Here is a 25,462-nt window from a genome sequence, read left to right on the forward strand (position 1 = left end):
CTGTTAAAGGGACACTGTCACCTGAATTTGGAGGGAACAATCTTCAGCCATGGAGGCGGGATTTTTGTGTTTTTGATTCACCCTTTCCTTACCCGCTGGCTGCATGCTGGCTGCAATATTGGATTGAAGTTCATTCTCTGTCCTCCGTAGTACATGCCTGCACAAGGTGCAATCTTGCCTTGCGCAGGCATGTACTACGGAGGACAGAGAATGAACTTCAATCCAATATTGCAGCCAGCATGCAGCCAGCGGGTAAGGAAAGGGTGAATCAAAAACACAAAAACCCCGCCTCCATGGCTGAAGATTGTTCCCTCCAAATTCAGGTGACAGTGTCCCTTTAATGGCTTCTTTTTTTTTGCAGAACAAGTTGTAGCTTTGAGTTTGGAAATATAACAAAGATAACAAACGTGGATAGATTTTTTTTTTATTAAAAGGTAATCTATCAGTGGGGTCAATCCTGGTAAGCAAGCTACATGGGCGTGCAGGTCATAGAAATATGAAAAAAGTGATAACTTATCAAAAGAAGCTGTTCAAAATTATGCAACCACATTATTTTAGTTTTGGTATTTCTACTTTCCTCTCAACTTGATTTAAGCTTCTTTTTCAATTAGAATAGTACAAATTAATTATTGATGACATTAAAGGTAGAAAAAGTTCTGAAATTATTCTTCTCTATATGATTTTTTTTTTACGTGACAAAAAACTCGCATTTCAACAGAGGTGTGAAGACTTTTTTTAACCACTGTATATATGTTTAATTTGTACAACTACTTATTGCTTGAGAAAAGTACAGTTATTGAATTGAAACGTGGCTATTTGGGCTATTAAAGAGTCCACTTCTTTCATTATAATTTTTTGGGAGTGCGTAATTTTTCTTTCTTATAATGAAAGACAACTTGGGAATGTATTGGAGGCCTGGCTCCTGAAATGAAACAATCTTGTTGAGTTTCTATGCATTTTTACAGGAAATATATTTATAATTTATATTTTTTAGGGATGCAAGCACAGTAATAACACTACAAGTGAGGCAATGTTATTCATTGAGCAGGTGGAATTTAATCTTTAGTACTACAGTTATGATATAATAGATGAGTCTAAATAATGATAGGTTAAAGTTATACATTAAAAGTTTCCTGTGACTCACATTGCCTATGTGCAAAATCTCAAGTGTATTCTTAAGAGACACAGCATTATGCTCCTCTTAACTCCTCCTGAAATGGAGAAACCTATCGCAAGCAGGTGGCAGAGGAAACAAATTGACTATGCTCTTATTTTTGAAAAGCAGAGGCAGTAAAAAAAAAACCTCTGTCCCTTCTGTGAAGCTAGAGTCATCATGGGGAATGTAGGTTTTAATCAGTGAAACATATCAGGAAGAATAAATCAATATGTCATGCAACCCAGAAGCAACAAATAAAATTAAATACTATGCACAAGATATACACAAAGGTGGTGCTTTAATGCCTAAGATATGTAGATAGGAAGAGTTGGTCAAACCTACATTAACATTGTGTTAAGCATTTTGTATGTTTCTCTTTGGTTTCTGACAACCTCTCAAAATAGAGCGTTAGAGATATATTATCCATTCACAAATAGCAAGATGCTATCAGTTGCATTTTATAACACAGCACATGACATACTATGTGAATAAAAACATTCAATCTTCCAATCAAAATAATGTACTTTATTTGTATTTTTCTCCTGCGCAAAACATATGTTAAGATATCATCAATCTGCAGGAAAGCTGCTTTAAATATTATCACACACTAAGATACAGGAAGTCTTTACATTTAGATACAAAATATATAGTATTCAATTTATAGAGCATTTTATTATGCAAAGCATCTCAAAACAAGCGCAGCTCGTCTGATAATACAGTCACTTGCAAGTTTTCAGAAGTTTTCCCATAGGATTCCAACAGTCCCCATTATCTTCTTTCATATATGTAAAGCAGCTTTAAGTTAACCAACTATTTCAGTTGGGGAGAAACACAATAACATTGAACCTTGGAAAGGTGAAAGCCATCATCGTCTTATTGTTAAAAGGTTCTTGACTCCCACTGGGAATGAGTAGTATCTAGAAAAAGACAGATATGATAACAACAAAATATAATTAAGTGTCTTTGTAAACAGGATAAGCCGTGCGTTCAATAGTCAGGCTCCTCTCAAATGGCAGAACTAAGTTTGCAATGACCTCTGTCAGATGTAAGCTATCTACTTTGGCTGATTGACTGACAATAAAGAAAGCTATATGTTGCTAAATGTAGCTTTATAAACTTTATTTCAATGATGCAAAGTTTAAGCTCTATAGTAGGAACGAGAGTATGGCCTAATGAAGGAAAGGGAAAGCTACTCCTTCTTGTAATCATCTAAATAAAAAAGACAATTATCAATTTTACATATCGGACCAGGATATTCTTCTATCAGCTTTTATAGCAGCACATTGAGATGTATTCATGATGTTTCACTTTACCATATATTTTCAGTATGTAATTGTTAACTTTAAAGGAAATCTATCAGCAAACATTTTATTGGTTAAAAAAAATGCCAGACGGGAGGACCAGGGAATGGCACTGTTTGCCACCGAGGGAAATCAAGGTGCAGAAATTTCAGGTTGCTTTTAGGTAAAATTTTATTCAAATAATAAAAACCATATACGCAACGCATTTCGGCTGTTTGCAGCCTTTTTCAGGTGTATGGAGAAAATTAATTTGATCCTTCTTATAAAGCCCTCTCCCAGTCTGAGGGAGGGGAGACAAAAGAGTAAGAGGAGGAGTGATTCATCCTACATTACTCTTTTAACCCCTTAAGCCCCGAGGGTGGTTTGCACGTTAATGACCGGGCCAATTTTTACAATTCTGACCACTGTCCCTTTATGAGGTTATAACTCTGGAACGCTTCAACGGATCTTGGTGATTCTGACATTGTTTTCTCGTGACGTATTGTACTTCATGGTAGTGGTAAAATTTATTCGATATAACTTGCGTTTATTTGTGAAAAAAATGGAAATTTGGCGAAAATTTTGAAAATTTTGCAATTTTCCAACTTTGAATTTTTATACCCTTAAATCACAGAGATATGTCACGCAAAATACTTAATAAGTAACATTTCCCACATGTCTACTTTACATCAGCACAATTTTGGAACCAAAATTTTTTTTTGTTAGGGAGTTATAAGGGTTAAAAGTTGACCAGCAATTTCTCATTTTTGCAACACCATTTTTTTTTTAGGGACCACATCTCATTTGAAGTCATTTTGAGGGGTCTATATAATAGAAAATACCCAAGTTTGACACCATTCTAAAAACTGCACTCCTCAAGGTGCTCAAAACCACATTCAAAACACCCTTCAAGTGTTTTACAGGAATTTTTGGAATGTTTAAATAAAAATGAACATTTAACTTTTTTTCACACAAAATTTATTTCAGCTCCAATTTGTTTTATTTTACCAAGGGTAACAGGAGAAAATGGACCCCAAAAGTTGTTGAACAATTTGTCCTGAGTACGTTGATACCCCATATGTGGGGATAAACCACTGTTTGGGCGCATGGCAGAGCTCGGAAGGAAAGGAGCGCCATTTGACTTTTCAATGCAAAATTGACTGGAATTGAGATGGGACGCCATGTTGCGTTTGGAGAGCTCCTGATGTGCCTAAACATTGAAACCCCCCACAAGTGACACCATTTTGGAAAGTAGACCCCTTAAGGAACTTATCTAGATGTGTGGTGAGCACTTTGACCCACCAAGTGCTTCATAGAAGTTTATCATGCAGAGCCGTAAAAATAAAAAATCATATTTTTTCACAAAAATGATCTTTTTGCCCCCAATTTTTTATTTTCCCAAGGGTAAGAGAAGAAATTAGACCACAAAAGTTGTTGTACAATTTGTCCTGAGTACGCTGATACCCCATATGTGGGTGTAAACCATTGTATGGGCGCATGGCAGAGCTCGGAAGGGAAGGAGCGCCATTTGACTTTTCAATGCAAAATTGACTGGAATTGAGATGGGACGCCATGTTGCGTTTGGAGAGCCCCTGATGTGCCTAAACATTAAAACCACCCAAAAGTGACACCATTTTGGAAAGTAGACCCCCTAAGGAACTTATTTAGATGTGTTTTGAGAGCTTTGAACCCCCAAGTGTTTCACTACAGTTTATAACGCAGAGCCGTGAAAATAAAAATTCTTTTTTTTCACAAAAATGATTTTTTAGTCCCCAGTTTTGTATTTTCACAAGGGTAACAGGATAAATTGGACCCCAAAAGTTGTTGTCCAATTTGTCCTGTGTACGCTGATACCCCATATGTGGGGGGAAAGCACTGTTTGGGCGCATGGCAGAGCTCGGAAGGGAAAGAGCGCCATTTGGAATACAGACATAGATGGATTGGTCTGCAGGCATCACGTTGCATTTGCAGAGCCCCTGATGTACCTAAACAGTAGAAACCCCCCACAAGTGACCCCATATTGGAAACTAGACCCCCCAAGGAACTGATCTAGATGTGTTGTGAGAACTTTGAACCCCCAAGTGTTTCACTGCAGTTTATAACGTAGAGCCGTCAAAATAAAAATTCTTTTTTTTTTCACAAAAATGATTTTTTAGCCCCCAGTTATGTATTTTCACAAGGGTAACAGGATAAATTGGACCGCAAAAGTTGTTGTCCAATTAGTCCTGAGTACGCTGATACCCCATATGTGGGGGGGAAGCACTGTTTGGGCGCATGGCAGAGCTCGGAAGGGGAGGAGCGCCATTTGGAATACAGACTTAGATGGATTGGTCTGCAGGCGTCACGTTGCATTTGCAGAGCCCCTGATGTACCCAAACAGTACAAACCCCCCACAAGTGACCCCATATTGGAAACTAGACCTCCCAAGGAACCTATCTAGATGTGTTGTGAGAACTTTGAACCCCCAAGTGTTTCACTGCAGTTTACAACGCAGAGCCGCGAAAAAAAAAAAAAACTTATTTTTCCCACAAAAATGATTTTTAGCCCCCCACATTTTTATTTTCCCAAGGATAACAAGAGAACTTGGACCCCAAAAGTTGTCCAATTTGTCCTCAGTACGCTGATACCCCATATGTTGGGGTAAACCCCTGTTTGGGCGCACCGGAGAGCTCGGAAGGGAAGGAGCACTGTTTTACTTTTTCAACGCAGAATTGGCTGGAATTGAGATCGGACGCCATGTCGCGTTTGGGGAGCCCCTGATGTGCCTGAACAGTGGAAACCCCCCAATTCTACCTGAAACCCTAACCCTAACACACCCCTAACCCTAATCCCAACGGTAACCCTAACCACACCCCTAACCCTGACACACCCCTAATTCTAATCCCAACCCTAATCCCAACCGTAAATATAATCCAAACCCTAACCCTAACTTTAGCCCCAACCCTAACTTTAGCCTTAACCCTAACCTTAGCCCCAACCCTAACCCTAACTTTAGCTCCAACCCTAACCCCAACCCTAACCCTAGCCCCAACCCTAACCTTAGCCCTAACCCTAGCCCCAACCCTAGCCCTAACCCTAGCCCCAACCCTAACCCTAACCCTAGCCCCAACCCTAACCCTAGCCCTAACCCTGATGGGAAAATGGAAATAAATACATTTTTTTAATTTTATTATTTTTCCCTAACTAAGGGGGTGATGAAGGGGGGTTTGATTTACTTTCATAGCGTTTTTTATATCGGATTTTTATGATTGGCAGCTGTCACACACTAAAAGACGCCTTTCTTATAGCAAAAAAGTTTTTGCGTCTCCACATTTTGAGACCTATAATTTTTCTCTGGTCCACAGAGTCTTGTGAGGTCTTGTTTTTTGTGGGACGAGTTGACGTTTTTATTGGTAACATTTTTGGACACGTGACAGTTTTTGATCACTTTTTATTCCGATTTTTGTGAGGCAGAATGACCAAAAACCAGCTATTCATGAATTTCTTTTGGGGGAGGCGTTTATACCGTTCCGCGTTTGGTAAAGTGGATGAAGCAGTTTTATTCGTCGGGTCAGTACGATTACAGCGATACCTCATTTATATCATTTTTTTAGGTTTTGGCACTTTTATACGATAAAAGCTATTTTATAGAAAAAATAATTATTTTGGCATCGCTTTATTCTCAGGACTATAACTTTTTTATTTTTTTGCTTATTATGCTTTGTGGCAGCTCGTTTTTTGCGGGACAAGATCACGTTTTCAGCGGTATCATGGTTATTTATATCCGTCTTTTTGATCGCGTGTTATTCCACTTTTTGTTCCGCGGTATGATAATAAAGCGTTGTTTTTTAGCTCGTTTTTTTTTTTTTCTTACGGTGTTCACTGAACGGGTTAACTAGTGGGACAGTTTTATAGGTCGGGTCGTTACGGACGCGGCGATACTAAATATGTGTACATTTATTTTTATTTTTTTTAAGATAAAGAAATGTATTTATGGGAATATATTTTTTTTAATTTATTTATTTAGTAATTTTTTTTTTTTTTACACATGTGGAAATTTTTTTTTTACTTTTTTACTTTGTCCCAGGGGGGACATCACAGATCGCCGATCTTACAGTTTGTACAGCACTCTGTAAGATCGGCGATCTCACTGACATCGCTGCAGGCTTACCAGCACCTGCAGGCGACCCGGAAGTACTCCCTGCAGGACCCGGATGCAGCCCCGCAGCCATTTTGGATCCGGGGACTGCAGGGAGAAGACGCTCGGTACACGGTGAGTACATCACCGTGTACCGATCGTCTCAGGGAAGCACGCAGGGAGCCCCCTCCCTGCGCGATGCTTCCCTGTACCGCCGGCACATCGCGATCATGTTTGATCGCGGTGTGCCGGGGGTTAATGTGCCGGGAGCGGTCCGTGACCGCTCCTGGCACATTGTGCCAGATGTCAGCTGCGATAGTCAGCTGACACCCGGCCGTGATCGGCCGCGCTTCCCCCGTGAGCGCGGCCGATCGCATATGACGTACTATCCCGTCACTGGGAATTAAGTCCCAGGTCACCTGGACGGGATAGTACGTCACATGGGATTAAGAGGTTAAATGATAATAATTAACCTATTTGTTAAGAAGCATGTCACTCTAATTAAATTCCCACCTGAAGAATAAAATGTATCTTAACCCCTTCATGACCTTGGGATTTTTCGTTTTTCCGTGTTTGTTTTTCACTCCCCTCCTTCCCAAAGCCATAACTTTTTTATTTTTCCGTCAATTTGGCCATGTGAGGGCTTATTTTTTGTGGGACGAGTTGTACTTTTGAACGACATCATTGGTTTTAGCATGTCGTGTACTAGAAAACGGGGAAAAAATTCCAAGTGCGGTGAAATTGCAAAAATAGTGCAATCCCACACTTGTTTTTTGTTTGGCTTTTTTGCTAGGTTCACTAAATGCTAAAACTGACCTGCCATTATGATTCTCCAGGTCAGTACGACTTCATAGACACCTAACATGACTAGGTTATTGTTTATCTAAGTGGTGAAAAAAAATTCCAAACTTTGCCAAAAAAAAAAAAAATTGCGCCATTTTCCGATACTCGTAGCGTCTCCATTTTTCGTGATCTGGGGTCGGTTGAGGGCTTATTTTTTGCATGCCGAGCTGGCGTTTTTAATGATAGCATTTTGGTGCAGATACGTTCTTTTGATCGCCCGTTATTGCATTTTAATGCAATGTCGCGGCGACCTAAAAAACGTAATTCTGGCGTTTCGAATTTTTTTCTCGCTACGCCGTTAAGCGATCAGGTTAATGCTTTTTTTTAATTGATAGATCGGGCGATTCTGAGCGCGGCGATACCAAATATGTGTAGATTTGATTTTTTTTTTAATTGATTTATTTTGATTGGGGCGAAAGGGGGGTGATTTAAACTTTTATATTTTTTTTATTTTTTTCACATTTTTTTTAACTTTTTTTTTTTACTTTTGCCATGCTTCAATAGCCTCCATGGGAGGCTAGAAGCAGGCACAACGCGATCGCCTCTGCTACATAGCAGCGATCTGCTGATCGCTGCTATGTGGCAGAAATGCAGGTGTGCTGTGAGCGCCGACCACAGGGTGGCGCTCACAGCTGCCGGCGATCAGTAACCATAGAGGTCTCAAGGACCTCTATGGTTACAATGGAGACGCATCGCCGACCCCCGATCATGTGACGGGGGTCGGCGATGACGTCATTTCCGGCCGCCCGGCCGGAAGCGGTAGTTAAATGCCGCTGTCTGCGTTTGACAGCGGCATTTAACTAGTTAATAGGTGCGGGCAGATCGCGATTCTGCCCGCGCCTATTACGGGCACATGTCAGCTGTTCAAAACAGCTGACATGTCCCGGCTTTGATGCGGGCTCACCGCGGAGCCCTGCATCAAAGCAGGGGATCTGACCTTGGAAAGGAAATTAAAACATACACAAACTTAAAATCTGTTTACAAATGGCTTTTAACTCGTAAAAAAATGACATTCCATTTAAATAATACATACTAGTGTAATATGTCAGACGTTGCAAAACAAGTGAATACATGAGATCCCAAAAGGCAGGTGGCACTTGAGGTCCAAAGCTTACAGAAGACTAAATCTTTTTGTTTTTCTGCAGATTGTAGCAGATCGGTTATTTTCATCAGGTAAAATGAATGCTTTCCTCCCATACAAAGCTCTCCTGCCAGAATATTGCAACCTTTGGCTCGCAGCAACTTTACCTTCAAGCAAAACTATCAGCTCCTTAAAAAGTTGCCTAGACTTATTTATCTGTCATTGCCATCACAGATATAAAAGAAACAGAAGTTCATTCTAGGTAGAGTTTTAAGGACAATATTTTTCTAACTTAACTATTTTTACTGTTTTTTTTAATACTTGTTAGGTGAAGTAACTAAATGTAATAGATACTCCTGTATATCATAAATATCAATGTACTGAAATAAGAGTGGGACAAATAGGATAAAAGAAAACTATGAAAGGGAATGTTTGGAAATGACAAGAACATGTGAATTAGGTTAGAAATAAATTATATACCTGCCTTTCCCATTTCTACTTTTTTCAGTCATGTATCTGGTATATATTTTCCATATGCCTCATACAGTGGATAAAATAAGTATTGAACGCGACAGCAATTTTTGTAAGTAAAATTTATCTCTAACGGTGTTATTGACATTAAATTCTCATCAATAGTTGGTAACGACCCATCCAATCCACACAGGAAAATAAATCAAAGCATAGATGTATATCAGTTGAGTTATGTGCAATAATGAGAATTGACACAGGAAAAATTTACTTAATACTTCGCAGATTTTTATCAAGAATAAATTCGTCCATTCATCGTTACCTTAATTATATGAAGAATGCCAGCCCCACACCATGATCTTCCCACCTCCAAAACTCACTGTTGCTATGGTGTTTTAAGAATGATATGCAGTATCTTTTGGCCTTCAAACATGTTGTTTTATGACATCCAAAGAGTAAAATTTTGGTCCCATCTAACCAGACTACATTCTCCCAGTATTTCACAGGCTTATCTAAATGTTGTTGAGGAAACTTTAAACGCACTTGAACATGCTTTTTCTTCAGCAATGGAGTTTTGTGTAGTGAGCCTGCTTAGAGGTCATGGAGGTTGAGTGCATTACTTATAGTTTTCTTTGAAACAACTGATCCTGCTGATTCCAGGTCTTTCTTTTCACTCCGCTATCTGAAATTTTGTGGGGTGCATCTAGTCGTGGCTGGCTTATAGTGAAATTATGTTCTTTCTACTTACAGAATATGGTCCCAACAGTGCTCACTGGAATCTTCAGTAGTTAAGTAATTCTTTTGTAACCAATGCCGTAAGTATAATTTGCAAGAATAAGGTTGAGAAGGTCTTGAGACAGCCCCCAACCCCTCATTGGGTTTTATCCATCATGAGATGTTTCTTGTGTGGCACTTTGGTAATGAGACACCTTTTCATAGGCCATCAGTTGAACCAGCTGATATTATATTTCATATAAGCGGCAGGATTGCTTTCTAATTACTGATAGGTTTCAGTTGGTGTCATGACTTTCCATGTCTTTTTGCGCCTCTCTTTCTTCATATGTTCAATACATTTTCCTTGTGTCATTTTTCATTATTACAAATAACTTAATTTAAGGAATTTATGGAAATTTATGGTTTGATTTCTTTGCCTGTGTGGACTGGATGGGTTGTTACCGACATCTGGTGAGAATTTCATGTCAATAGCACCCTTTTATGTTCAATACTTATTTTACCCACTGAACATACACAATGTTGGATACACACTACCAATCCTATTTAAAATTTAGTTAATTCTGAAAAAATAGGTTGGATGCCAGCAAAAGAAGCAGGACAAGTTGAGATTATCAAGTCCATGTATATGATATCTTTTGGCTGTTATATTGTATCCTTGGGAAACGTCTACATCATGTTCCAAATTATTATGCAAATACAATTCTTCTCTTACTTCTCTAAATAGTTAATCGAAAGGAGTATAATGTTCAAATCATCAACCATTAGAGTATACATCACATTTTACTGGACAAATCTCCCAATGATTATAGTATTGTTTTCAAAACTAAAAAAAAAACTCAAAATGCACTGTTACAAATGATTATACACAATTATGCACAACAGAATTTCCAAACATTTTATAAGTTGTAAAGAACTGAACATGGTCATTTGTTGAATTTGCAGCAATAAGAGTTCACATGAAGTGAACTCAAAAGCTTTCTCAATCAAAAAAATCAGGCCAACAAGTTAGATGCCAACATAGGACTAGTGATGAGGGAACATGCTCAGATAACATCTTATCTATCTATCTTATCATCTATTGTTGGTAAAGGTACCGTTACACTAAACGACTTACCAATGATCATGACCAGCGATACGACCTGAAACTGTCTTCAACAATGCCGAAGTCCCCGGGTAACCAGGGTAAACATCGGGTTACTAAGTGCAGGGCCGCGCTTAGTAACCCGATATTTATCCTGGTTACCATTGTAAAAGTAAAAAAAAACAAACACTACATACTCACATTCTGATGTCTGTCACGTCCCCCGCCGTCAGCTTCCCGCACTGACTGTGTCAGCGCCGGCCGTAAAGCAGAGCACAGCGGTGACGTCACCGCTGTGCTCTGCTTTACGGCCGGCCCGGCGCTGACAGTCAGTGCAGGGAAGCTGATGGCGGGGGACGTGACAGACATCGGAATGTGAGTATGTACTGTTTGTTTTTTTTACTTTTACAATGGTAACCAGGACGTGACGTTGCAACGATATCGTTAACGAAATCGTTATGTGTGAAGGTACCTTTAGTCTTCAGATTATAATATCATCCGTCATATTCACTGATTACTGTTTCACACCTGTGTATCCATCTATTCTGGGTATGTCTTCTGATTCCAATATCATTCGTCACATTCATTGATTACTATTTCACACCTGTGTATCTGCCTATTCTGGTATGTCTTCTGATTCCAATATCATCCGTCATATTCACTGATCACTGTTTCACACCTGTGTATCTGTCTATTTTGGATCTCCTCACTTAATCGTTCATCATTCAATCACCTCCAAAACGTCTCCCAAACATTCCCCATCCCCTGTGATTCTGTGCTCCTACACGTCCAATTATCCACCACATTTGACTCCTTCAGACAGAACTTGAAAATCTATCTGTTCAAAAAAGCTTACAGCCTGCAATGACCACGCTACCACCTCAACATCATCGAAGCTACTGCAACCTCCAACCTACTGGGATTCAAGCTTCAGGATTCACCAGGGATTCAAGCTTCAGGAGGCTAATTTGCATATTCCAGGTGCCTTCTGGGAGAAGCGAAGTCTCCCTAAGCTAGAAGATCGTTGGGTACAGCCGGGACCAGCTGCTTCGAAAGCATCACCAAACCAGGGATTCAAGCTTCAGGAGGCTAATTTGCATATTCCAGGTGCCTTCTGGGAGAAGCGAAGTCTCCCTAAGCTAGAAGATCGTTGGGTACAGCCGGGACCAGCTGCTTCGAAAGCATCACCAAACCAGGGATTCAAGCTTCAGGAGGCTAATTTGCATATTCCAGGTGCCTTCTGGGGGAAGCGAAGTCTCCCTAAGCTAGAAGATCGTTGGGTACAGCCGGGACCAGCTGCTTCGAAAGCATCACCAAACCAGGGATTCAAGCTTCAGGAGGCTAATTTGCATATTCCAGGTGCCTTCTGGGAGAAGCGAAGTCTCCCTAAGCTAGAAGATCGTTGGGTACAGCCGGGACCAGCTGCTTCGAAAGCATCACCAAACCAGGGATTCAAGCTTCAGGAGGCTAATTTGCATATTCCAGGTGCCTTCTGGGAGAAGCGAAGTCTCCCTAAGCTAGAAGATCGTTGGGTACAGCCGGGACCAGCTGCTTCGAAAGCATCACCAAACCAGGGATTCAAGCTTCAGGAGGCTAATTTGCATATTCCAGGTGCCTTCTGGGAGAAGCGAAGTCTCCCTAAGCTAGAAGATCGTTGGGTACAGCCGGGACCAGCTGCTTCGAAAGCATCACCAAACCAGGGATTCAAGCTTCAGGAGGCTAATTTGCATATTCCAGGTGCCTTCTGGGAGAAGCGAAGTCTCCCTAAGCTAGAAGATCGTTGGGTACAGCCGGGACCAGCTGCTTCGAAAGCATCACCAATTTTTGCCTGTAGGACATTATTGCAAGAGAGCTTGGCTGAGTAGATTACACAAGAAGGAAAACACACAGCAAGTCAGCAGGATCTAGGAGCAACATGGCAGATGTGACAACCTACATGGTGAGCTGCAGCATGTGCTACATGTTCACAGATCGACCAGAAGAAGAATCCAATTTCACCTGTCAGAAGTGTAGACTAGTGGCCCTTTTAGAAGAAAAGGTGCGGGGTCTGGAAGAAAGAATAGCAACTTTGAAACTCATCAAAGAGAATGAAGACTTTCTAGACAGAACAGAAGCATCTCTACTGGTCACAGAAGGTGAAAAAAGTGTCAGAGAACCTCCAAAAGCAGATGAGTGGAAGCATGTGACCAAAAGAAGCAAGAAGACCATGGAGAAATCACCAACCACACAACTGAAGAACCGATATCAAATCTTTGTAGAGGATGAAGATGGCACACCTAAGAATGAAGCAATACCAGCAAGCAAAAAAGAAAAGGGCACACAGCAACAAGTGACAGCAAAAAGTACAGCCAAGAAGCAACGAAGAGTGGTGGTGGTGGGAGACTCACTACTGAGAGGCACAGAAGCAGCCATCTGCAGACCGGACATAACTGCAAGAGAAGTATGCTGCCTTCCAGGTGCGATGATCAAGGATGTGACCGATAGGATACCAAAGCTCTTCAGCTCCAAGGACGTCCACCCATTTCTTCTGATACATGTTGGCACCAATGACACGGCAAGGAAGGACCTACCGACAATCTGCAAGGACTTGGGGAAGAAAGTAAAGGAACTGGATGCACAGGTAGTTTTTTCTTCTATCCTTCCAGTAGACGGGCATGGCACCAGGAGATGGAACAGGATCCTTGATGCAAACAACTGGCTAAGACGATGGTGCAGACAACAAGGATTCGGATTCCTGGACCACGGTGTGAATTACTGGTATGATGGACTCCTCGCCAGAGACGGACTACACCTCAACAAACCTGGGAAACACACATTCGCCAGAAGACTCGCTACACTCATCAGGAGGGCGTTAAACTAGAAGAAGAGGGGACGGGAAGAAAAACATTAGACTTGAACAAAGAAGACCCAGGAAAACATACTCTGAAGGGAAGTAAGAACATTTCTAAAACAATCCACAGTGAGGAGATTGGAACAAAACAAAATCCTCTAAACTGCATGCTTGCAAACGCCAGAAGCCTGACAAACAAGATGGAAGAACTAGAAGCAGAAATATCTACAGGTAACTTTGACATAGTGGGAATAACCGAGACATGGTTAGATGAAAGCTATGACTGGGCAGTCAACTTACAGGGTTACAGTCTGTTTAGAAAGGATCGTAAAAATCGGAGAGGAGGAGGGGTTTGTCTCTATGTAAAGTCTTGTCTAAAGTCCACTTTAAGGGAGGATATTAGCGAAGGGAATGAGGATGTCGAGTCCATATGGGTTGAAATTCATGGAGGGAAAAATGGTAACAAAATTCTCATTGGGGTCTGTTACAAACCCCCAAATATAACAGAAAGCATGGAAAGTCTACTTCTAAAGCAGATAGATGAAGCTGCAACCCATAATGAGGTCCTGGTTATGGGGGACTTTAACTACCCGGATATTAACTGGGAAACAGAAACCTGTGAAACCCATAAAGGCAACAGGTTTCTGCTAATAACCAAGAAAAATTATCTTTCACAATTGGTGCAGAATCCAACCAGAGGAGCAGCACTTTTAGACCTAATACTATCTAATAGACCTGACAGAATAACAAATCTGCAGGTGGTCGGGCATTTAGGAAATAGCGACCACAATATTGTGCAGTTTCACCTGTCTTTCACTAGGGGGACTTGTCAGGGAGTCACAAAAACATTGAACTTTAGGAAGGCAAAGTTTGAACAGCTTAGAGATGCCCTTAATCTGGTAGACTGGGACAATATCCTCAGAAATAAGAATACAGATAATAAATGGGAAATGTTTAAGAACATCCTAAATAGGCAGTGTAAGCGGTTTATACCTTGTGGGAATAAAAGGACTAGAAATAGGAAAAACCCAATGTGGCTAAACAAAGAAGTAAGACAGGCAATTAACAGTAAAAAGAAAGCATTTGCACTACTAAAGCAGGATGGCACTATTGAAGCTCTAAAAAACTATAGGGAGAAAAATACTTTATCTAAAAAACTAATTAAAGCTGCCAAAAAGGAAACAGAGAAGCACATTGCTAAGGAGAGTAAAACTAATCCCAAACTGTTCTTCAACTATATCAATAGTAAAAGAATAAAAACTGAAAATGTAGGCCCCTTAAAAAATAGTGAGGAAAGAATGGTTGTAGATGACGAGGAAAAAGCTAACATATTAAACACCTTCTTCTCCACGGTATTCACGGTGGAAAATGAAATGCTAGGTGAAATCCCAAGAAACAATGAAAACCCTATATTAAGGGTCACCAATCTAACCCAAGAAGAGGTGCGAAACCGGCTAAATAAGATTAAAATAGATAAATCTCCGGGTCCGGATGGCATACACCCACGAGTACTAAGAGAACTAAGTAATGTAATAGATAAACCATTATTTCTTATTTTTAGTGACTCTATAGCGACAGGGTCTGTTCCGCAGGACTGGCGCATAGCAAATGTGGTGCCAATATTCAAAAAGGGCTCTAAAAGTGAACCTGGAAATTATAGGCCAGTAAGTCTAACCTCTATTGTTGGTAAAATATTTGAAGGGTTTCTGAGGGATGTTATTCTGGATTATCTCAATGAGAATAACTGTTTAACTCCATATCAGCATGGGTTAATGAGAAATCGCTCCTGTCAAACCAATCTAATCAGTTTTTATGAAGAGGTAAGCTATAGGCTGGACCACGGTGAGTCATTGGACGTGGTATATCTCGATTTTTCCAAAGCGTTTGATACCGTGCCGCACAAGAGGTTGGTACACAAAATGAGAATGCTTGGTCTGGGGGAACATGTGTGTAAATGGGTTAGTAACTGGCTTAGTGATAGAAAGCAGAGGGTGGTTATAAATGGTATAGTCTCTAACTGGGTCGCTGTGGCCAGTGGGGTACCGCAGGGGTCAGTATTGGGACCTGTTCTCTTCAACATATTCATTAATGATCTGGTAAAAGGTTTACACAGTAAAATATCGATATTTGCAGATGATACAAAACTATGTAAAGCAGTTAATACAAGAGAAGATAGTATTCTGCTACAGATGGATCTGGATAAGTTGGAAACTTGGGCTGAAAGGTGGCAGATGAGGTTTAACAATGATAAATGTAAGGTTATACACATGGGAAGAGGGAATCAATATCACCATTACACACTGAACGGGAAACCACTGGGTAAATCTGACAGGGAGAAGGACTTGGGGATCCTAGTTAATGATAAACTTACCTGGAGCAGCCAGTGCCAGGCAGCAGCTGCCAAGGCAAACAGGATCATGGGGTGCATTAAAAGAGGTCTGGATACACATGATGAGAGCATTATACTGCCTCTGTACAAATCCCTAGTTAGACCGCACATGGAGTACTGTGTCCAGTTTTGGGCACCGGTGCTCAGGAAGGATATAATGGAACTAGAGAGAGTACAAAGGAGGGCAACAAAATTAATAAAGGGGATGGGAGAACTACAATACCCAGATAGATTAGCGAAATTAGGATTATTTAGTCTAGAAAAAAGACGACTGAGGGGCGATCTAATAACCATGTATAAGTATATAAGGGGACAATACAAATATCTCGCTGAGGATCTGTTTATACCAAGGAAGGTGACGGGCACAAGGGGGCATTCTTTGCGTCTGGAGGAGAGAAGGTTTTTCCACCAACATAGAAGAGGATTCTTTACTGTTAGGGCAGTGAGAATCTGGAATTGCTTGCCTGAGGAGGTGGTGATGGCGAACTCAGTCGAGGGGGTTCAAGAGAGGCATGGATGTCTTCCTGGAGCAGAACAATATTGTATCATACAATTATTAGGTTCTGTAGAAGGACGTAGATCTGGGTATTTATTATGATGGAATATAGGCTGAACTGGATGGACAAATGTCTTTTTTCGGCCTTACTAACTATGTTACTATGTTACTATGTTACTGTCTCCTTCTCCATCATCTTGTAGAATGTAAGCCCACAAGGGCAGGGTCCTTTGCCATCTATATAAGTCTATCATTGTTAGTATGTTTACTATAAGTGATATCTGTAATTTGTATGTAACCCCTTCTCTTGTATAGCACAATGGAATGAATGGTGCTATATATATATTTATAAATAAATAAATAAATAATAATAACAGGCTGTCTGTAGATCTACAAGTCTATCAATCGGTTTATCTTTTGCAGGTGCAAAACAGTCTGGTCTGTGCCCTGTGCCAAAATAACTGCGATCAACTGCTTCCGGTAACCATCAATGAGTTTCTTACAATGCTCTATTTTGAGGTCTACTGACACATAATGAGGTGAAGTACAAGAATTAGGATCCATCATGAGGTTATACCTCATCACGGTGGGATAGTTTAACGCTATTTCAATAACAATAGTGTCAACTACGTATACTGTTTTTACATGTGCTATTACTATTTATATTTACATACTTACTGTAGGGCATTTGCTCATTTTGTTTTTATCCTTGATTTTGTCAAAATTAGTTAAGTTCTTTTTCTTACCTATGTGAAGTTAGATTATAGTAGTTACTGTCTTCTAAAACTTCTTCAATCATCGTCTATACCATAATAAAGACAAGGAGTTAGAACCTCTTAGACAAGACATGACCTCACACACTGAATCATAAAGTTATATATTACGATACCTGCAGTTGCTCATAAGTTATTCCACCATCAAATTCAAATGCTCCAGTGTTTCCTATTACCATGAAAATAAACATGTGTTACACTTCCATTATAGATTTAATAAATAATTAATCAATTAAATATAGAAAGTGAATGGGTAAAATAATTTTTCAAGAGCAGGGTGGGTTTTGGATAATCCCTTCACATAATATGACATCAGAAAACAAAAATATGTATATTGTATTCAGTCTATGAAGCATCAAAGCCTTGTCTCCTCTATTGAATCTGATATTGAGTATGGAGAAACACTTCTGTATGCTAAGTTAGAAATTTGCCAAGGCAAACTTCTGATGCCTGTATGGCATTACCCAATTTTCATATTAATTAGAATAGGACATACAGGAATTCTATGTAGTAGAATATGTGCACAATATCTGTCAGCCGTTGTACAGATGCCTACAGAAGATGGAGCAGGATGACAGACACATGATACCTCCTGGGTTGAGACTTTATATCCTACGTCCAAGACACGACGGACATTCTTTCTCGAGTTGACGGCATCTTTGTGGATAATAATACACTGCTTGTTACTGCTGATGTCGAGACTTTCTATACCTGCATTGATTATGGCCACAGCTTAGATGCGATCCGACTCTTGTTGGGGACCTTCAACCTAGACGGCCCTTTGTGTGAGCTTATTCTTCAACTGCTGCACTTTGTCCTTGCCCACAATTTTTTTGTCTTTAAAGATTAATTTTAACTCCTTAGGTGCGGTGACCATGTGCTGTCCTGGCTAAGATATGTTGACAACATTTTCATCATGTGGGGCGGGATGGTGCAGCAGCTTGAGATGTTCATGAACCAACGTAATCAGAATTCATGCAATATAAGGTTTATGTACAATTATAATAAAAAAATAGATTTCCTGGACATAACTCTGGAGATCGACAATGACTTGCGTATCCAGATAGAAGTTTTCAGGAAACCCACATTGGTTAATGTGTTAATACGAGCGAATTCTGCTCACAACCCTGCTACCATAAGGGCCGTCCCGGTTGGACAGTTACTAAGGATGAGGTGGATCTGCTTTTCTGACGATAAATTTGAGACGCAAGCCATGAAACTCAGTAAACGTTTCAACTCATGTGGCTATAGTCACAGATGTATTAGACGCGGGTATGACAGGGCAAGGAAGACACCACGTAATAGTCTACTGTACTCCAGTAGTAAAAACAGAGGTAGAAAAACAGAGAATAAGATCAGATTCATCTCGACCTACATCCACAAGTGGACCAATATGAGAGAAAAACATTGGTCCATATTGAAAACAGAACCCTCCCTGGAACCATTCCTGTCTGATTTCCCCTCTATGACATCCAGAAAATCAAAAAATTTAAGAGACCTATTGGTCAGAAGCCACTATGTTCCAGCTCATACCAATCCATTTGGCTCTAGAGGTCCCTCACTAGGGTACTTGCAATGCGGCCACTGACCTGCCTGTGCAATTGTCCTACTCTGGTCAACATTTTACTCTTCAGATGGCTCCAAACACTTTCAGATTAAGCAACACATCTCGTGTAGTACAACTAAAATAATATATTAAGCCACCTGTGGTTGCTCATTAATATATGTCGGATTGACATCTAGGGAACTTTGTGTCCGAGTACAGGAGCATGTTTGGGACATTTGCATGACCACGACAGTGACCGACCCCTCTTAGCTAAAAACAATCCCCTGCCACTTCAAGGCCTACCATAATTGTGATGCCAAGAGCTTATGGTCAGCGGTATTGAAAGCCTACACATGTGGATCAGAGGGAGTAACAATAAAAAACTGTTAGGTCAACGTGAAACATATTGGATTGAAAGACTTGACACTATGACGCCTAAGGGCTTAAATTACTTAAATGAGACCCTTAGCTTCTCTTCCTTCTTATAGTACATCATTATTATTTTGTCCAACCTATTCTTTGCTCCTCTTTTTCCCTTTTCCTTTCCCATCTTGTCCCTTAACCTATTCCAGATTATTAATTGATTCTTTTACATTTTTTCTCACGATTATTGTTTTTTACTTTATTATTATTTACAGCCATGACCGTTTTGTGGTGCCATCATCAACTTTTTGTTTCTCTCCACCTGCTGCTCTTACATCCAGTCTCCACCCCGTTCTCCCTGAAAGACGTTTGGAAGAAATTATATTACAGTTCCCACCACACTAGTGTGGTTGCATTGACTGTTGTATCATGATTATCTAATTATAAATCTTGAACTTTTTGCCACTGTTACCACTATTGTGACAAATGTGATACATGTGTGACCACACTTACATTTCCAATACGGCAGTCAGCATGCACTCCGCACTAACGCATGTTGGGGTTTCTTTCATCCAGTCCAGTGCCTCCTGACAGCTGTGCTCTATTCGTGGTAAGCTATGCCTTAATTTGTCCAATTATATATTGCCATTTGGCCTCTTGGATCTTGCACATGGTCTAAATATTGTATTGAATATAGGGCTTCTTCTACTGTAATAACGGTGACACATTACTTGGTTTTTGCTGTCATTTAGCACCATTGGCTTGTTTCATCTGTCATGCACTTTACTGTTTTGTATTATTACTATACAGTTGTGGGCAAAAGTATTGACACCCCTGCCATTCTGTCAGTTAATACTCAGTTTTTTTCTGAAAATGATTACAATCACAAATTCTTTGGTATCATTATCTTCATTTAATTTGTCTTAAATGAAAAAAACATAAAAGAAAATGAAGCAAAAAGCAAAACATTGATCATTTCACACAAAACTCCAAAAATGGGCCAGACAAAAGTATTGGCACCCTCAGCCTAATACTTGGATGCACAACCTTTAGCCAAAATAACTGCGATCAACTGCTTCCGGTAACCATCAATGAGTTTCTTACAATGTTCTGCTGGAATTTTAGACAATTCTTCTTTGGCAAACTGCTCCAGGTCCCTGATATTTGAAGGGTGCCTTCTCCAAACTGCCATTTTTAGATCTCTCCACAGGTGTTCTATGGGATTCAGGTCTGGATTCATTGCTGGCCCCGTTAGAAGTCTCCAGTGCTTTCTTTCAAACCATTTTCTAATGCTTTTTGAAGTGTGTTTTGGGTCATTGTCCTGCTGGAAGACCCATGACCTCTGAGGGAGACCCAGCTTTCTCACACTGGGCCCTACATTATGCTGCAAAATTTGTTGGTAGTCTTCAGACTTCATAATGCCATGCACATGTCAAGCAGTCCAGTGCCAGAGGCAGCAAAGCAACTCCAAAACATCAGGGAACCTCCGCCATGTTTGACTGTAGGGACCGTGTTCTTTTCTTTGAATGCCTCTATTTTTCTCCTGTAAACTCTATGTTGATGCCTTTGCCCTAAAAGCTCTACTTTTGTCTCATCTGACCAGAGAACATTCTTCCAAAAGTTTTAGGCTTTCTCAGGTAAGTTTTGGCAAACTCCAGCCTGGCTTTTTTATGTCTCGGGGTAAGAAGTGGGGACTTCCTGGGTCTCCTTCCACACAGTCCCTTTTCATTCAGACGCCGACGGATAGTACGGGTTGACACTGTTGTACTCTCAGACTGTAGGGCAGCTTGAACTTTTTTGGATCTTAGACTAGGTTCTTTATCCACCATCTGCACAATCTTGTGTTGAAATCTCTTGTCAATTTTTCTTTTCCGTCCACATCTAGGGAGGTTAGCCACAGTGCCATGGGCTTTACACTTCTTGATGACACTGCGCACGGTAGACACAGGAACATTCAGGTCTTTGGAGATGGATTTGTAGCCTTGAGATTGCTCATGCTTCCTCACAATTTGGTTTCTCAAGTCCTCAGACAGTTCTTTGGTTTTCTTTCTTTTCTCCATGCTCAATGTGGTACACACAAGGACACAGGACAGCGGTTGAGTCAACTTTAATCCATGTCAACTGGCTGCAAGTGTGATTTAGATATTGCCAACACCTGTTAGGTGCCAAAGGTAAGTTACAGGTGCTGTTAATTACACAAATTAGAGAAGCATCACATGATTTTTCTAACAGTGCCAATACTTTTGTCCACCCCCTTTTTATGTTTGGTGTGGAATTATATCCTGTTTGGCTTTAGGACAATTCTTTTGTGTTTTTTCATTGAAGACAAATTAACTGAAGATAATAATACCAAAGAATTTGTGATTGCAATCATTTTCAGGAAGACACGGAGTATTATCTGACAGAATTGCAGGGGTATTAATACTTTTGGCTACAACTGTATATTTACACCATAAAATAATCTTTTAGCCGCAATACTCCTCTTTCTCCTCTATTCAATGCTATATGTAGAGTTGGTTTCTCACCCATTGGGATTATTTGCACAATTAGGTGCAACTCATTTTGCATAGAAATGCAACCTGGCTTTGTCCTGGGTATTTGACGAGTAGCAAGTCATCTTTCCCGCCAAGTGAGCAGCAGCCGATCAGATAGAAATAAGAGGTGCTAAACAACCACTTTAATAAAAATGCCACTGCCTTAATGCCCATTTGTGGAGCAAAAGGCAGGTCAGGTGTTGGAAAGAGTGATTCACAGACTTTGGCCCCAATTCACCAAAACCGGCGTGGTTAAGTCAGGTACATGCCTCTTAATGAATCAGGAGCATCTGACTAGTAGTTTGCACCTCCTTTTAAGCATCCCTGAAAACATCACTAGCTCAAATTCTAATCAAGTACGAAAAAGATGAGCCAAGCTGGAGCTACAGCCAGCTGTAATATTTGTACCCTAATAGAAGATGCATTTAGTTACATAATTCGGCCTTGTAGTGGGAACACAAACAGAAAGAACTGCACATCAAAGCAGCAGTGATACATACACACATAAATCCCCGGCAGAACATTCTTTGAAAAACACTGCTTTATGCCATAATTTATTATTACCATTTTTATTGTGCCTCTCTTTTATTGCGACACTTTGATCTGTACTCAGCTTTGATTATGATAAAATCAGTAAATTAAATTTTATATGAGCACTAATAGCCTTCAATCAAATATTTTATCTATATTTTGTCTTAAACATGATAGCGTAAGCTTTTTATGATGTCCCTAGTCCCTAATTGTGCCTGAATATATATTCTCTCATCTAAGTGGCTAGAACATTTTCTCCAAATTATTAACCTTGTGGGTAATTTAATAACCATAATTCGATCATCAAGAGGCCAGGACCCTTACATAGGTTCAATTAACATGGAATAGAAGTAAACAGGGTTCAAGATGTTATTTTATGGGTTGTTTTAGGAGTTGTTTTTAAGCAAACCTGTCCTGTCTTCAGAGATTAGTGACATCCCGTACGACTGTAGTAATCCATGGCAGTCATCAGCAAAGAATTCTATAATCTCAGGAGAACCCTGTACAACCTAAAAAAGACAAAAATAGTTATTTTCATGATACCTATAAAATGGTCCAGCATTATGATTGAATAGTGGTTTAGTGCAGGGGTGTCAAACTGCATTCCTCGAAGGCTGCAAACAGGTCATGTTTTCAGGATTTCCGTGTACTGCACAGGTGATAATTTAATCACCAACTCATTATTTGTGTAGGTGATTAAATTATCACGTGTGCAGTACAAGGAAATCCTGAAAACATGACCTGTTTGCAGCCCTCGAGGAATGCAGTTTGACACCCCTGAAACTTGAAACAGACAAATATAAAGTACCAATATAAAAGAAAGACATTAAAAGAACTCTGTCACCAGAGAATGACTTTTCAAACCAAGTAGAGGTGCTCTGTGCTTCATGGTGGGGGCAATCATTTATATATACCTTCCCACCTGCTTGGTTTCTATCTATCTACACCCTTCTCTGCCCCAATGAAGCCAGAGACGTCAATCAAAAAATAGAGGGGTGACAATTAAGGGAAATCAAACAGGTGGGAAGAGGTATTTAACCCCTTTCTGACCTCGGACGGGATAGTACGTCCGAGGTCAGAAGCCCCTCTTTGATGCGGGCTCCAGCGGTGAGCCCGCATCAAAGCCGGACATGTCAGCTGTTTTGAACAGCTGACATGTGCCCATAATAGGCGGGGGCAAAATCGCGATCTGCCCGCGCCTATTAACTAGTTAAATGCCGCTGTCAAACGCTGACAGCGGCATTTACCTACCGCATGCGGCCTGAAATGACGGCATCGCCGACCCCCGTCACATGATCGGAGGTCGGCGATGCTTGTACCTTGTAACCATAGAGGTCCTTGAGACCTCTATGGTTACTGATCGCCGGTAGCTGTGAGCGACACCCTGTGGTCGGCGCTCACAGCACACCTGATTTTCTGCTACATAGAAGCGAACAGCAGATCACTGCTATGTAGCAGAGGCGATCGGGTTGTGCCTGCTTCTAGCCTCCCATGGAGGCTATTGAAGCATGGCAAAAGTGAAAAAAAAAGTAAAAAAAAATGTGAAAAAAATAAGAAAATATAAAAGTTTAAATCACCCCCCTTTCGCCCCAATCAAAATAAATCAATAAAAAAAAATCAAATCTACACATATTTGGTATCGCCGCGTTCAGAATCGCCTGATCTATCAAATAAAAAAAAGCATTAACCTGATCGCTAAACGGCGTAGCGAGAAAAAAATTCGAAATGCCAGAATCACGTTCTTTTGGTCGCCGCGACATTGCATTAAAATGCAATAACAGGTGATCAAAAGAACGTATCTGCACCAAAATGCTATAATTAAAAACGTCATCTTGGCACGCAAAAAATAAGCCCTCACCCGATCCCAGATCATGAAAAATGGAGATGCTACGAGTATTGGAAAATGGCGCTTTTTTTTTTTTTTTTAGCAAAGTTTGGAATTTTTTTTCACCACTTAGGTAAAAAATAACCTAGTCATGTTAGGTGTCTATGAACTCGTACTGACCTGGAGAATCATAATGGCAGGTCAGTTTTAGCATTTAGTGAACCTAGCAAAAAAGCCAAACAAAAAACAAGTGTGGGACTGCACTTTTTTTGCAATTTCACCGCACTTGGAATTTTTTTCCCGTTTTCTAGTACACGACATGCTAAAACCAATGATGTTGTTCAAAAGTACAACTCATCTTGCAAAATATAAGCCCTCACATGGCCAAATTGACAGAAAAATAAAAAAGTTATGGCTCTGGGAAGGAGGGGAGTGAAAAACGAACACCGAAAAATCCCAAGGTCATGAAGGGGTTAAATGATTGGCTCAGCCGTGAAGCACCGAGTGGTGGGACTTAGCTTGAACAGTCATTCTCTACTGACAGTATCCCTTTAAATGGGAACTGTACTTTCTACAGACTTTGCATGAATCAATAGCACAAATCATTATAGGAAACTTTGTAATAAATCTAATGCTTCTTTCTCAACTTCTGAGAAACTTCTTCCCTCCTGCCTATACTATTTATCCACTCTGAAAAAAAAACTCAACTCCATCTTGCTCAGGTCAAGATGGACTTCCAGCACAAAGAGGCATCAGGTTACACCTCCTGTTATACTATAAACAGATGGGAGGATGTTGGAGAAATGAGAAGCAAGGTGACAAAATAGGCAGAGAGAGACACAAAAATATCGTGCTGAGCTTTCAAACTCAGTGCTGGTTTCACAGCTACAGTGGCATGTAAAAGTTTGGGTACCACTGGCCAAAATTACTGTTGTTTTGAACAGTTAAGCAAGTTGAAAAAGGCCTAAAGTAAAAGATGACACGCTTCCTTTGTATTGTAGGAAAAACATTTTTTTTTAAATATATATATATATATATTCTGTCATTTTTTACATTTTATAAATTATAAACCCTTAGAGATTTGTGTGCTCAGATAACTTTGACCAAAGTTTCAGACCTTAATTGGCCTGTTAGGGTTATGGCTTGTTCATTATCGTTAGGAGAGGCCAGGTAATCCAAATTTCCAAACTTTATAAAAACCCAGCTTCTTCTAACCTAGTGCCAAAAACCAGCAGTCATGCGTTCATACAAGCAGCTGGCTAGCACTATGAAAATAAAAATGGTAGAGGCTCACAAAGCAGGAGAAAGCTATAAGAAGATAGCAAAGTGTTTCAAGTTTCTCCTTCAGCAGTCAGAATTGTAATTAAGAAGTGGCAGTTAACAGGAACATTGGAGGTCAAGATAAAGTCTGGAA

General features: G+C 40.2%; 1 protein-coding gene across 2 annotated transcripts in view; it reads right to left on the minus strand.

Annotated features, from left to right (window-relative positions):
• Positions 1–429: 429 nt before the first annotated feature.
• NEK10 (NIMA related kinase 10) overlaps positions 430–25,462 on the minus strand; it is a 337,168-nt gene continuing 312,135 nt past the window's right edge. Inside the window, exons 34-37 of one of the 2 annotated variants that reach the window (XM_069730006.1) lie at positions 22,633–22,732; positions 17,366–17,418; positions 17,223–17,278; positions 430–2,073 (exon numbers count right to left, since the gene is read on the minus strand). In XM_069730006.1, the coding sequence (XP_069586107.1) occupies positions 2,022–2,073; positions 17,223–17,278; positions 17,366–17,418; positions 22,633–22,732 (261 nt within the window). In that variant the 3' untranslated portion in view covers positions 430–2,021. The remainder of the gene's footprint in view (positions 2,074–17,222; positions 17,279–17,365; positions 17,419–22,632; positions 22,733–25,462) is intronic. The other variant, XM_069730007.1, reaches the window with a different exon arrangement.

The sequence above is a fragment of the Ranitomeya imitator genome, chromosome 6 (assembly GCF_032444005.1).
Source record: "Ranitomeya imitator isolate aRanImi1 chromosome 6, aRanImi1.pri, whole genome shotgun sequence".
Lineage (NCBI taxonomy): Eukaryota > Metazoa > Chordata > Amphibia > Anura > Dendrobatidae > Ranitomeya > Ranitomeya imitator.